Source organism: Lepisosteus oculatus, chromosome 9, assembly GCF_040954835.1.
Source record: "Lepisosteus oculatus isolate fLepOcu1 chromosome 9, fLepOcu1.hap2, whole genome shotgun sequence".
Taxonomy (NCBI): domain Eukaryota; kingdom Metazoa; phylum Chordata; class Actinopteri; order Semionotiformes; family Lepisosteidae; genus Lepisosteus; species Lepisosteus oculatus.
Genome location: NC_090704.1, coordinates 43,963,209 through 43,978,625, shown reverse-complemented (window position 1 = coordinate 43,978,625; position 15,417 = coordinate 43,963,209). Strand labels below are relative to the sequence as shown.

At 39.9% G+C, this 15,417-nt stretch overlaps 1 protein-coding gene across 8 annotated transcripts in view; it reads left to right on the top strand.

The window, feature by feature from the left end:
• The first annotated feature begins 430 nt into the window (after window positions 1-430).
• Window positions 431-15,417, top strand: part of LOC102696853 (phosphoinositide 3-kinase regulatory subunit 6) — a 28,019-nt gene continuing 13,032 nt past the window's right edge. For 6 of the 8 annotated variants that reach the window (XR_011190503.1, XR_011190502.1, XR_011190500.1 and 3 more), the window contains exons 1-5: window positions 431-758; window positions 4,074-4,155; window positions 13,369-13,458; window positions 14,436-14,540; window positions 15,112-15,203. Coding sequence is in view for 4 of the 8 variants with exons in the window: in XM_069194589.1 (XP_069050690.1) it covers window positions 13,446-13,458; window positions 14,436-14,540; window positions 15,112-15,203 (210 nt within the window). In the remaining 4 variants the exon portion in view is untranslated. Of the gene's footprint in view, window positions 759-4,073; window positions 4,156-11,763; window positions 11,890-11,981; window positions 12,009-13,368; window positions 13,459-14,435; window positions 14,541-15,111; window positions 15,204-15,417 lie in introns of those variants that run through there. The other 2 variants (XM_069194587.1, XM_069194588.1) reach the window with 2 other exon arrangements.

Genomic DNA, 15,417 nt, shown 5'->3' with positions numbered 1-15,417 from the left:
ATATGATACTGTATTTGATCTGTTCACGGAAGCTATTGGCTATGGGATGTTTTAACCTCCCCCCAATACATAATAAAGTTCTCCAGCTGTCCTCCACATTTATTAACTTGACAGGTAATGACGTTGATAAAAACCGTGCTAAAACTGGAAATAACTTCCTGAAAGTGAGCCTATCGGTTAATAACTTGTGTTTATAGAACCTATAGTTTTTTTTTAATGAGAACCACATTCAAAAATAGGTTACATAGGGACATAGGAACGTGCAATTTCTGCAAGGTCGTCGTCATTCCACAGCTATTTTAAGCATTCGCACAAAGTGAACAAGGGTGGTACAGGGAGAGACTTTTCTTTTTAAAAAACAAACATAGTCTACTATTAATAATACATGAGGTCATGCTCGCTTCTAAAGCCAGCGAGAAAGAATTTTCGATCTTAAGAAGTCGTGGCATCAACACACACACGCACACAAAAGACGACACCGAGGAACAGTTCCATGGAAAACAGTAAAGGAAATTAATTGACTACTTATAAAATGATTCAGCTTCCTCAATTCGACTCCGTGCACTGCCTTTTTCCGCTCAGCTTTCACTGCGTCCAGCCCCGGCACAGACACCCTTCGACAGCCCGAGCGCCACACGGCCAATCGGAAGCAGGCTGCGGGGGCGGTGCGGCGCAGGTGCAACTTCAGCTCCTGCCTGTCGCCCCGAGTTTGAAACTTCACAAGTCTCCGAGAAGTCCCTGCACTGATTTTCCTACAGGTGAGCTGCTTTCATTGCCATGGACTTCAATAACCCGGGCTGTGCCGTGCCGTGCCGTGCCGTGCCGCTGTGGGCTTGCTTTCTGGCATACAGGGACATTTCGTCCTTTATTTCTCTGCGTGCTTTTCGCTAAAACGCTTGGCTTTGAGGGCGGTCCGCTCGCCTTTGCGGACTGGTACCGGAGTTATCGCGTCAAAACAAATTCGTCTTGAGAATACAGCTTCCCTTCATTTATCAAGGGGACACACAGCTTCATCGTGAAAGTTCTGGTATTGTTTTTTTTTTAAAAAAACTTGTACATCTCCGCGGATACAGAATGACACGTCGTAAAATAATATTGTGAAATCCGAGAACTCGCCGTTTCATATGTCTAATGACTTTTGAAAAACATGTAAAATTAAAAACCTACAGCTGTTCTTCCAGAACACAGACGTTTTCTTTAGAAAAAATCCCTTAATAATTATATTTATATACTTGGTTGCAAATAATATTCTCACTGTGGAAGGAGGCTGTTTCGAGGTCATACATAAGTATTTATGAGATTAACCGCTGCCTCTCATTAATTCAAAGTCGTGGTTTAAAAAGGAACTGAACAAGGGCCAGAAATAGCAGTTGGCTCCCATCATATCCACATTTCATTGTTAATAAGTGGGCAAACAAACCAGGAAGTTTTTTTTTCTTCGTTTTCGTGCTGTTTACCGGACGCTGCGGCGGCCAGGAAGGCTGTCCGGCCGAGTCCTCATTACCCTGCAGAGTGTCGTGTTGTCATTAAAACAGACGCCCTGTTTTTAGTGGACAGGGTCATTCAAGAATGCACACTGGAGACAGCCCGATAGTCCACCCCGAGTTTAATTATTCTATGTGAAATTGTTTTAAACGTTTTAACATCAGCAAAGGGTTTCGAGCGACGCTGGGAGCTGAAACCAAATCTAACAGAAGCATGAATGAACAGTGTCTTTCTCCAAGATCGCAAGAATTGCTTCGGTACCGTGGGGCGCACTTTAGCGCAAAACAGAGAGGAATGGTTGATAATTGCAGCTGTCGCAAAGTGATTTTCCCTGTCGTTTCATTTTGAACTAGCCTCTGTGAGAATCGTTCACCTTAGCACCTCCGACCGATGCTGCTGCATCTAGCCTGTCGCTATTGGCTTCACGGCGTGCTTGGACCTAGTTTAGGCTACTCGGTTATACACGAATGTATCCAGGTACGCAGTTAAGGGTTTCCAGGTTGATAGGGCCAAACTCCAAATCAGGCCAACATTTCAAGATTACAGGAATAGCTCCACCATAACCTAAGGGCTTAGCAGACAGTGACGTCTTGATCTTCACCAACTATTCCAGTAAAAAATAGCGTGTGAAAAAAATGGTTGCTATTAAGCTTACGTGGAAGGAAGGTAACATTACTTGGACCTGAAGCAGTGCATCAGCTGTTTTAAGGTTTAACTCTATTCTGTGTGCTAGAGTACGTTGAACTGTTCATTACAGTCTAGGAAAGACAGTGTACAATGAATTACATAACACAATAAATAGGGAAATGTGTTCACTATGGAAAAAGACCAACAGGAGACGCATGTGATACAATGTTCTAAACCAGGGGAGTGTTACTTTGTCCTCCAGTTGGACTCAGTGACTTTGAGCGCAGCTGGTAATAAACTTATCATGGTGAAAATAGATAAACATTATTTTAATAGCCTGCAGTATGTGTTGAGCTGCAATCCACAGATTGTTATTTTTCCACAGGGTTAATAAAAATATGATCTTATTTTTTGAAAAATACATGAACAAATATATTTTTTAAGTATAGTGTGAAACAAGCACATTGCCAAGGTTGACCAAATGTATCTTTCATTCTGTTCAGTACTCTAAAGAACTGTCAGATATGCAAATAAAACTCATACATTGGGCAGTTTATGAAGTTTAGGAGCTTTGTACTTGGCACTTATATCTAGTCTTATCTTTACAAGGCCAACAAAATACAGAAAATAATAATTCTTCTGGAACTATAATCTCACACCGTATCTTTAGATGTGTCTAAGGGCATTATTCTCTCAAAGAAGATACATTTTTTTCCAGTTTTTAGCATTGTATTCCCATGTCAAGTATAGTTTTCCCAAAACAATACAACTGGGAGTGAGTTATCAATAGGTTTGTGAAGGAACCAAGTCAGAAAACATCGTTTTTTATAACGCTTGATTACAGTTCAATAAATCACCTTTTTTATCTAGTTACTGTAAATTCTTACATAAATTTCCTGTTCCTGTGTAAACACTGGTTAAATTCAAACAGAAATCATTGCTTGATTTTCTGGCAGTCATTCAATAAACAAAGTGTTTTAGAACTTTATGTAACTTGATTACAAGTTATAGATATTTTCTGTTGTCCCCAAGTGTCTAATCTTTGATCTAATACTCTGTAAATTATTCCTTAAGAAAAGAACTACATTACAGAATTGTAATCCAAAAATGTTTATATATATATATGTATGCATTGTTTTTGTTCCATGCTGTTTCATTATAATCCAATACAGTTTTATTATTTTTACTGCTTTGTAGTAATGAAAGTTTGGCGTTCACTCTTTGAAAGTACATTAGTTTGCAATTTGAGTGTTATCACATGGTGTTATTTTCTGGTAAATAGTAAAATGCTGGTATTGTAATTAATTGCTGCCAGCTTCAGGGGTTCTGGGTTCAATTCTAACAAGCGAACCTGTCTGTGTGGAGTCTGCATGTTTTTTTTCTGTCCGAACAGGTTGCCCAGGTTTTCTGGTTTCCTCCCACTGTCAATAGACAGCCAGGTTAGGTCTGACAGTAATTCAGTGGGTTATGACCATTTCACTCCAACAAACTCCATAGGAGCTCCTTTCATCTGTACCTATTCTGACGTGAACCTATATTTCTTTGGAATATTACAGTGGTTGAATGGATTTTCCGTTTTGATGCAGTAAACGGTAGTAGTCTGTAGTAAACACTGGTTCTTGTACTATACGAGGCATAGTCTGAGATCGCATGGGTTTGGGAATATTGCAGAGAGTTAGTACAGGAACTGACTAGTTTGAATTCTCTGCAGGAGTTTAGTTGTGAAATTCGAATGAGCCTTTAACACTTGATTAATTCAATGCAATCCGTAGTGTCTGTTGGATGCTGCTTTTGGTTAATGTGTGAAAGAGAATAAACTGCTATAAATCATGCCCTGTGTGTGCCCCACCCTGTCTGTTGTGTTGGCACATTTATATTTTAATTGATGAATTTCCAAAGGTTAACCATGGCGTAAATATTTTCCGTTGACTATTCTCTGTTTTCCTGTTTATTTTTTTCAGATTGCTGATCTGGAAGTATCCTAAAAAAATCTGTTATCTGTGATTTTTTTGCCAGATATGGCAGAAAGCCAAAGCCCTGAAGGTAAGAGCCAGGTATCTGTGGCATGAGGAAGAATGTTGTTGTTTCTTTAAGTTGGCACTATGCATAAAAAAAAAACAAAACAAAAGCTGTACAACCTAAACTCATTTTGTTATTTCAAGCAAAGAATATAGAAGCAAAAACACTGAGGTTTCCAAAAATATTTTTACCATCTTTGCAAAGTTAAGGAGCTGCAGCTGTGGAGAATGTGTTTTGCTTCCTTTATTTCTGCTTTTGTTTCCTTGCAGCCCCCCCTGCGCTACAGAGATAAGTTGTTGCTTCACGTACTGTATGTGTAAAATGTTTTCACCTCGCAGAGTTCATCTTTTCCGGCACGATCGAGCTGCCCCACACAAATAGCTGCTTCGTTTACTTCTAGAAACTGCAGCGAGATACCTAGAGGCAGAGTCCTGCTCAAGAGGAAGCAAGCTCTTGTGCCTGACTGAAGCGCTCAGCAGAAAGCTGAGATCGGCAGTATCCGCGCAAGAGGTGCAGGGTTTTAACTGAAGCTTGCGCTCGCTGTTCTTAAATCGCCAGCAGCGGGTTTGATGACAGTGTTGCCAGTCAGGTCCCACTGTGCCACGTTTGGAATGCCAGAACATGTGGCAGTGATGGAGGTGACAGGCCAGTGCAGGAAGCTCCAGTGTACGGGTATTTTTGTTTCTTTTGATACAGACCTTAGGCAACGGCATGATTCATCCTAGGTGTACCCACCACTGTAGAGGCTATGTATTACTAATGAAGTTAAAGAATTTTTTTTTCAAGTTTGGCATTTGGTGATGCTGCGTTTAATTTCAGAGGTGGAAAAAGCGTAAATGTAACCGTCTTTTTTGCCATGAGCTCACTGATTTAGAAAACTACTGTAAACATGTACTCTAATGACATGGTCTGTTGGGACTCGTATGCCTTTTTCTGAACTCATGGTTATTTCTAAGAACGTGAAAGCTTGCAAACAAGAGGAGGTTGGGAAGTAATCGAGGATCTTAAAAAAAAAAAGTCAGGGTGTGAACCTCAGTAACGTGACTTGGTAGCTTGTTCCAGACCCCTACCATCCTTTGTGTAAAGAAGCTCCTCCTGTTCTCAGCATTAAATGCTCTTCACCTCAGTTTCCACTTGTGCATTTCACTGTAGAACTTGATGAAGCCCCGTGGGTTGATCGTGTCAAGGCCTTTTGTACTTTTGATAAGAATTTTGTGTAGTTCGGGTTCCCTCGCAATCTGCTCTGTTCAGGACTAAAATGATTCCTTTCATTTAACTTGGCAGGGTAAGAGGTTCCTTTAAACCTAGGAGTATACCTGGTGACTGTTCTTTTGACCCATTCCAGATGTCCCGGTAGGTGTGTGGTGACCACCATAGTGCACAATGTTCTAAATTAGGTCTTACCCCTTAATTAACATTTACTGCAGCACTCTAGCTTTACTTGTTAGAAGTGTAATGTAAAATTGTGCAGACAAATCAATAAAAACGTGTTTCAAAAATACAATTCCTTTACCTCAAGTAATTTCCCTGGCTGTTATGGAGCAGACAGTGGGTAATGTAGTGTGATTGCATCCTTTTTCCTGGCCCACAGGCATGTACCCCACTCAAGGGGGTTTCTGTTGAGAGGAAGTGCGTTTCTGCTTTCTAGATGAAAGCTCTTGTTTCTACATGCAGTGCAGGTCATATAAATGTGCCTTTATATAAAGTTCCTGTTTCCTAGATGATGCAGGTTCTGTGCTCTGCTGAAGAGTGGGTCATATATCGGAAAATGAAAGGCACTTGTATAGTTGACATGGCTGAAGAAAGGTGATAGCTGCCAGGATGGGTGGAGGTAGAAATCTACTCTACGTCTTTACCAGACAGGATTGAATATATAAGCCTTTAAATCTACATCTATTTGGGTCTGTACATGCTGAAGTTCTAATATGTTCATATGGTAAATTTGAATGCACCCACAACGTTTCTGACTATTTTTAACTTTTTCTTGGCTGTCCCCAAAACATTTGTGAAATTAGGCCAGGACAAATATTGCTTTCATTGAACAAAGAACCCTTTTTTTTTGCTTTAACTAACATTTTTATTAATTTCTTGCTTAACTTTAGTAGTAATTTGAGTTACAAAGTTACAAATCCATTATAATTGGATTAATTAAATGTGTTCTGAAGAGAGTTTATTTGACATTAATTAAAAATCTGCTTCACAGTCAGTTTTATCAATTTAAGGCATTAAGTAAAAGATGTAATTTGGGGATTGTGTTGTTTAAGTGATATATCTAGTTTGTCTTATTAAATGTTTATATTTAAAGCCATATATATAAAACTATATGGCCATTGCAACCCACTTTGGCTTACTGGTTTCCTTTACTCTACTGCCAGGCACACGGGCAATACTGCTGGTGGCTAAGACATTTGCAGCTTTTGTTTCTTCATAAGTTCCTCATCCCGAAGCTTTGAATGACCTAACTCGGCTTATACAAGACAATGAAATCCCTAGGCATGAATTACACTTTGCATGCTCACACTCTTTAAATTAGTTTTCTTTTCTTGAAACAAAAAGAACAACTTGTCCTGGAAGGTAAGCCAGCAGCCAAAGTATGTTCTAACAAATGTTAAAGGCCATCTCACAGGGCTGTTTTGGTGTGTGGTGAGTAAACTTGTGCAGCTAAATCTGCTGTAGTTCAGCCATACAGTACACTCGACTGCACTGAGGTCAGAGCCACAGTTTCAGTGTTTCAGTATTCAGTATCACGCACTTACAGAATTACTGCTGGATTCAGAAAATGTGCTTGTTAGCTGCAAATATACCCTTAGAAGTATGTTATGGGATGGGCTCTCTGCAGGAGTTGGTACACCGCATTAATATATTAGTAGCTTATTCCGTCTATAAAAGAAAGGGTCTTATGCCAGCACATTAAGTCAGCTGTCGTCTCTCTTTTAAGTTCTTAAATGGTATTTATTTTATTCTGAGACAGAGTCCTTTGTGCTATAAGTAAATATCAGGGAATGCATATCTAGACTTACACAGAAGCACAGCCAGACTAAAGAACATGACCTAGTTTTGTCAACACTGGCTTGTTGATAAAAAAAAAAGCGTTGCAAAAAATGATTTCGGGCGTTTGTAATGTGAATGGTGATGATTCTTTGTAAAAAATAAAGAAGGAGCAAGCTATGATGGAAAATGCGATTATGGCACCTTGTGAAATGAGCACATTGCACTATGGTCCAGAAATAAACATTTCAAGAGACACAGTTTTGAATCCTTAACTTTAGCTGTGTCTACTTAAGCCTGAAAAAAAACAAAAAACACTTTGTGTCTGAGTAAAATCTCTGAGGCTGATATTATTATAAATAATATTTTTATTATTCCCTTCTCCCACACCCTTTTCAAATCTGACTTCCTCTTTAAATATTTTAATATATATAAACATAAATCTTTTAAATAGCTTTGTTTTCTTTCTTGCAAAGCAGGACATATAAATAGAAAAGGCTCTTTTTCTCCCTGGAGGTTCATTGTCACTGCAGGTGTCTGTTTTTTTGTTATGACACACAGGGGGGCTTATCTGACTGGAACCCTTCCTCAGAAAAAACCCCGGCTTTTCTGTCAAGCAGAGGGAACTGGGGTTGTGAAGACAATTGGTGGACAGTAGCAAATTAGCTGAGAGAACAGTCTGACAGCTGCAACTAAGCGGAGAAACCGATTTGTGTACACGCTAGGCAACCAATGGCTTCACTCTCGGAAGCAGATTCCCAGATTTTAGCTGATGTTTGGATGTTTATTGAAGAAATAGTTGCTCAAATTCAGAATGAGCTGCAAAGCCTGAGACCCATGTAAATGATTTTTGTGCTCTTTAAGATTGGAGCATCGGAACGACCACATACCACATAACTACCACAGCTGAGTATATCGTTGTCTTCAGACCAATTACCAAACGCAATCTTCTGTAACCCGGTGGAGCTACAAGCTCGTTAGTGTGTGTGGCTCAAAACTTTCACACAGGCTTAGTCTTGTTTATTCTGGTTTACTTCATCTGTGTAGCCTCCTCCTAATATAATACATTTTCCATCCATCTTTCTCTGTATAAATCACATTTATAGCCCTATTGTTTTCATACAGGATAGCGATTCTGAGCGTAGCTGGCATATTACAGTAGTCCAATACCACTTCCTCAGATTGTTACTGTAAATGCAGGAAGCAAATTGATTAATTTTCTCTCCGTTTAGTATCACTGTTTTTCTCCATCTACCTCCTTGGCCTCCAGCCTAAACAAAAAGCTGTTTTGATACAAGACATGTAAAAAGACTGTTAAGATATTGTGGGGAAAATACAGGTGTTAATAGAAATCTAGTGTGCATTCCCAGGAGATGTATTACGATAACTGGAGAATAAAAATGAATGTTCATAAGCATTCCTTTACAAGTGCTGTTATGACAAATGCCAGTTCACATGCCCTTACTGCTGTGTTTGTAAAAGTTTAAAATGTTGAAAGCTTCTAGTACTGTTGCTAAACTCCAGAAGCACTACTGTGGATGGCTCTTTTACACAGTAGGGAAAATCCCAGTTTTCCTTCTGTACTCCTTGGTATTTTTGTTCAGGCTTCAAACGGGAGTTTTCCTGAACCCTCTTTGATTTCCTCTGCCCAATGGGACACAGAGGCGTGAGTGGTCCCGATGACCCAATGAAACGGGCCACTTCTTTAGAGTTGTTGGTTTCAGGAGGCCATCCAGGTGTCTTGAAGGAAGCTGAGGACGGAAAAGAGAAACACTAATGGCTTGCCAATGACGTGTTTGATTTCAGTGGTTACCGAACGCTGATGAGCGCAAATTACCTTGGAGTTTCGTGTTGTCCAAAACATGAGAGTCCAAAAGGAATATGTTTTTCTAAAGCCAACACCAGCCTTGATTTTACTGTGGTAAATGTGACCAAAGTTAATATTTATCCATATTTTTTTTCTCTATTTTATATCATACTACACTTGTAACAGACGTGCAGTAAATGTCTGTACTTTACTGTGCTTTTAATGAGGTAAGTCAAACTTTCTTTTTAAAGAAGAGGAGTTGTCATGACTAAAGGTTTGCGCCAATCTAAATAAAAACTGCAGATGGGGCTGGTGTTGTGTTGGGGAATGTTGGAAATAACTTAGACCTTTGCCCCTAGTTGTCTGTTTCCCTGTCTGTTTGGGCCCTACTTTCTTGAACCTTCTGGCTTCTTGAACTTTGTCTCACAGCCAGTAGTGAATTCCTATTGCGATACCTGAAACTGGTTAACTGTAAAACTTCCGCATGTCAGACCAACGCTATGACTTCGTCCTTGTGCTAGGAAGGGAATTTGTGAAGTGTTAACCGAGGTTTTGATTTGATAAGGGTGTTTTGACCATGATGACATTTACAACATTAGCTGTTTCGGGGAAGTGATGAGAATTTGTTTTTTTTAAGGGTTTTAAATACATTGTTCTGTCATTTCTTGGTGCATAATTTTCCTTCCTTATCAAGAGGCCTGCAAAGAGAAAATGTCCTGTCCCCAGCAAGCTGTGCCAAAATGTGGTCTTGTAGTAGAGAGCGGACCGTGAGCGAGACTCAGTCGTGTACTACTTTCATTTGTAACTGTGGGTCAACAGTGTGACCCAGTGCCAGGGGGTCATTCCAAATAACAGGCTCGTGGAAATAGATTTTGCCCCATAATCATGAAAAAAAACAGATGTTGAAAAAGGGTTGAAATGTGTACTTGTTTTCAGCAGGTTTTCTGTGGGATTTTGAAGTTTTGCATGTACAGAAAATTATTAGAAATAACCTGCTTTGAAGAGAGCTGCTTGCTTAGACGACAAACTACGGTGCAGGAAGTCAGAAATCTTAAAATAGAACCCTCTCTATATTTCTTGTAAATTATGTTAATAGGATGCAGCTACATTACTCAGATAAGATCCTTAGTGGTCGTCTGAGTGTGAGCAGCCCACTGAATTAACCTTTGAGAGCAAAGTGTGTGATGTATGTCAGCATATCGAAATAATACAATTTCAAACCACAGGCAATTTTGTCGTAACCAATGAAAATGCTTTCACTGAGGAGACAGAGTGGCACCTCTCCCATTGAAAATAAATTCTGTTAAAGCTACAGTTTAATGACACTAGAGGAACTGACCCGTGGCTGTGTGACATTCCTGTTGTCCTGAGGTTTCATAGTTAATGTGGACCCAGTGATTTTACTGTCTTAAAATTGGTAAAGGTTCTCCAAGCCTGGCAATGTTGTATTCATATTTTATATCCGTATTGCTTTCGTTGCATAAATTGTGCATCACTTACTATTTTTTTTTTTCCAGATCCATAAGTCATAAGAATGGTTGTAAATGAAAAGAGGCCATTCAGCCCATCTGACTTGTTGGGTTGTTAGTAGCTACCAAGTACCAAGTTAATAGCTAATTGATCTGAGGATGTCATCTAGCTGTTATGTGCAAAAAGCCAGAGTAAAGAAGATTGAGATTTGCCCTCGCATGGCACAGTAATAAAATCTTTTCAGAACAGGCCTGTTTGTTTGAATGATGTCCAAACGATCAGCTTCAACAGCTTGGCTTGACATTTTGGTTTTGAAGACGTACAGAACTCGGTTTTGAAGAAGTCCCCGCTTTTTTCTGTCTCGTCTTCATTTCTACTTTATTTCTTTGTAGTCGCGCAGTGTCTCTTTGAGTTACTTTGCCGGTGCCTTTGAGGATTTTGAATGCTTGAATCCTTTCACAGTCTCCTTTTTTTTTTACTGAACGTCTGTAGTCTTTGAAACTAAAGCCAGTTGAGATTCAGTCAATCTAACCTATGTTTGCTGGAAATGCTGTCAATGCAGTGTTTGTACAATTATCTGAAAGAGTGTTTATACTCCATTTGGTAATAAAGTATTATTTCTTCATATATTGTAATTATGTATAGCACAATTATTTCACCCTTTAGTGGCATTTATGTCTGACCCTTATTTGGATGAAACAACTATAGGTAATGTATGGATAGATAAACTGCATTTAAAATAACTAGCATTTGTTATCCTGCTCAGTGCACTCTGTTGCTTTTAAATACTACATTGCATTAAACAAGATGCGTTAGACAGGTACTGCATGTAAACATGCAAATTCACTTCTCTCTGTGGTAAGCTATACAGGAGGGCCTGTCAGTCCCCAAACTTGCATTGAACCTGAAAGACCTTCCTGTGCAATTGTTGCTTAATGAAAAAAGCTCTCTTCAGTTATGGCTGTTGAAATGAAATGCTTCACAAAAGGATTGCACTGATGTGTGCCTGTGCACTTCAATGGAGGGGAAGTGTGTTAATTAGTAATATATCTCCAGATCGCGTCAAACCGCTTGCTCAAAGAAAGAAATAGACGAGCACTTCAGGAAGCTCATGGAAAATCGGCTTGGTGCCATTCATAAGGTAGCAGCTTTATGCAGTGTGCAGGGATCAGCGCTAAATCTTCTCTTAAATCCTTCAGCGAGCAAATGTAAGGCCTTTCTGTGAGCTGTGGGGGGGGAAGAAGGAAAAGACTGAAAAACTGTTTTCATGCACACTGAAAAATCCCCCCAGCCTCCCCATCATCTGCTTCCCCCTCAGCAACCCCCCTCCACTCCTGCTTTCATTAGAGGAAGTACGTTTTTCAGTCGAAATAGTTTCGTTCTCTAGAGTGTTTGTTCTGGGCCCACTGTTTCTTAAGTTCAAATTGAAATCCAGAGATGACCCGAATTTTGTGTCCAGGAGTTCTGAGGATTGGGTTTCTGTGAGGAGGAAGGTGAGACGCCAGTTTAAATCTACACTAGGAGCTTGAACTTTTCATGCCTTTTTGTGGAGTAAGCAGACTGTTCGGCAGAAGGTCACATAGATCGTTTTGCAGAGTCAACTCTGGAACAGGTGCTGACTTGTTTTGATCTCTTCTGCTTTTTTTCTAGTATCGATGAAATACTGGATAAAACCGTGCATGCTGAAAATGGGTAGAATATAGAATATAGAAATATAGAATATTTGCTGCTGCATTTGTGCCCTTTGCAGAGCAAAACAGCTGCTGTTGCCTGTAATTTTCAAAATCGCACGTCCTCAGCATTTTCTTAGCAATAGTAACTGCTTGAACATGTTGTGATTTCTAAGTCTTAACAAAACCTCGTAATTAATTTTTAATGTCTTCCAGTGTGTTTAGGGGAGCTTTTTGAGTTTGCGTTACTGCTCACATAAAGGTATATTTGAAATGTATTATTAACATAATGCACAGTTTTGGGAACATACAAAGAAGCGTTTTAACCTTCTGTTTACAGTATGTGCATTAGCTGTCTATAGAATGTGCTTCGTGTTTGTTTAGTTCCTCTGCAGGTCATTCAGCAGTGACATGGTGTAACACCATGCTTGTAAGGCTATGCTCTCTAAAGAAGTTAAGCAACATTACTAAGAAAGGAGATAAAGAAACCTGTGCAATCCACCCTTAAGTTTATTTATAAAAGTTTAGGCATCAATGTTGAAAAGTGCATTATTCTCTTCAAAAGAGAAATGTGTACTTGTTTATTTGTATCTGGTTCAATGAAGCCTTGATTATCATCAGCCTGTACTACCTTTACTACCATGTATACATGATGCTTTATTTTGGTTTCTAACACAAATTATCACCCTTATAGATTTCACTGTGCTTTAAATTATAATTCATTATTTTTCTAACTTGAAACTGTTTTCTGTTTTTAATGATACTTTAGTCACCAGATTCCATAGCTGTGGGTGGTTTCTATTAAAAGACCCATAATCCATTCAGAAGGAATGAAGTTATGCACCTGTGCTTTTACTTTCGGGGCTCTAGATATAGTCCAATTCCTTATGTGTAGCTTCGTATCAACACCCCACTCCCACACACACAGCCTCCTTTAGTATAAATGTTCCATTATCATTGTCTTTCATGTGGGTAGCAAGGCAGCGATTTCTCTTCCTGGTTAAAATCACCTGTGCTGATCAGGCACTGAAACGTGGGCGCCGTGAGCACGACTGTTCTAACTAATGCACTGGTCATTTGTAGTGTTTGATGCTGTGCTGTTGCATATCCGTGTTGCAATGAAATGTGTAAGATTGGGTATACAGCTGTGCAGACACCTCTGCACACCGTCGGCATTTAAGGAACTTTTGTTTCAGAGAGGTGAGTTAAGGAAAAGATTTTGCAATTAAAGCGTTGAGAAGGCTGGAAAAATAAGCCCTCAAAAAGCATCCATAATAAACCAGTGCATACTCTTCTTCACAGATGTGATCGTCTGCCCTCAATGCGAGTGAGCTGGCGTCTTCCTGGATTCCTGAAAGTCTCCTGCAGCCAAGATCGACATGGAGGTGAAAGGTGTGCAGCTATTTCAAACCAGTTTCTTGGCCTCAAAGGACGTTATAAAGGTTACGCTAAAAAATGCACTTGTAGTTATTAATGGTACATAAGAGGAATTTAAAAAATCTTCCATGATTCATCCATTGTTTGGGATGAGATCCATGCTGTCATAAACACAGTATGTATCCCACATGATGTTTCCCTATTGGCTGAGATCCCACAGCCACTTACTGTCCCACCTGTAATTACAGAAAATCTTCATTTTGTTCTGCGGGACTGCAAAAGGGGATGTCAGATGAGCTGGTATTTAACGGAAAGAATGTAGAAATAACGTTTTGCAACTTAAGTACTGTATGAAATCTAGTCATCTAAAATAGCTTGCCAAATCTTTTATGGCAAACAGCATGCCCAGTATAAAAATGTTATTTTCCAGGAAGACTTGCTCTGTTTAACTGTTTAAAAAATTGAAATGCAGGACCAATATACATGCAGAATCCTTAAACTGAAAGATCTGTACAGAAACGAAACCTGTTACTGTTTCTCTTGAATTTGTGTCATTACAAGGTTTAGTATGACAGAGTTTTAGGTATGTAACTTGTCTGGCCCCCGTGTTTGTGTGAGTTTCCTCCCACAGTCCAAAAACATGCTAGTAGGTTAATTGGCTTCAGGGAAAATTGACCCTGGTGTGTGTGTCTGTGTGTGCCCTGCAATGGACTGGTGTCCTGTCCAAGGTGCACCTGTCCTGGTGCCCGTTGCTTGCCGGGATAGACTCCAGCTCCAGACTGAATTGGACCAACCTGGTAGAAGATGAATGAATAGATGGATGTATCTCACGGTCAGTTCAGTGAAACAATAAAGCAACAAAGCAAGATGTGATAGCCAGGCATACAGCAGAAACCCTTATGTGCAGGGCAGAGCATTGCATATCCCAGTGTGCTGAAGTTACTGCTTGCAACCATGGCTAACTCTGTTCCCACCCACGTGTAACTCTGCAGTGGGCTACAGAGTGTCCTCTGCTGTGGAATCGGACATTTTCCGCAGCGTCCAGGCCATTCTGCGGGAGTTAGAAGGCCAACACCCAGCCTCCCAGCCCATCCGAGGTAGTGTGTCACATCAGTCCTTTTTTATTATTAAGAGTAGTGTACATACTGCTGGCCAGTTTCCTCCTTTTGCCTCTCTTTCATTGTAGCACCAAGATGGCATCAGTAGGGTTTTTGAGGGACAGGGCTTGAAAGTACGAGATCATCTCTCACATTTAAAAATAATTGCGATCTGTGGTTTATAGTAATTACTATTATTGCACGTTTCCATTGCCAACTCACTGTGAGGGAAACGAGTCAATTCTCCTACTGACCCAAAAGTGTTAGCCCATTGTGCACCGAGTTGGACAGCAGTGTTAACTAAGAGCGCTACTGGGTTGCAATAGCCACTGGCTGGAGAAATGATAAGCATGTGAGGCGTATCATTCATTTCTATGGTTAATTACTGACTAATAACATCTATACTGTTTCCAGTAAGCATTGCCTACAAGGCGAATAGCTCAACTGAAACATCATCTTTGTGGTTCATGAGATATTGCTGATAAATGTGATATATTTGATATCGCCAGAGGGCACTCTTCATACTTGCATTGTAAGAGAGGTGTGCTTACATGTGGTTGTTTTGGAACAGGGATGCTAAGATGGACTCTGCATAAGAAAATTGAGAACAGTCCTGCAAAAAGCATCTCATTGGTTAAAATAGTTGTGAAAGAATTAGAAAGGGTAAGTCATTTTGCCTTTTATAAAAAAAAAATCCCTAGACTTTGTAAGAATTTCAAAGGAACAAGTAATAGGTTTATTCCAGGCTGGAAAGAGAAGAGAGGAAACGGACCATTTCGGCTGTGAAGCCTTCTTCAGGTGTGAGAAAGACAGGGCAGACTGCAAAGACTAAACAGCACAGAAGTACACAAGCTGGGAGAGGGGAGGGGGCAGAGAG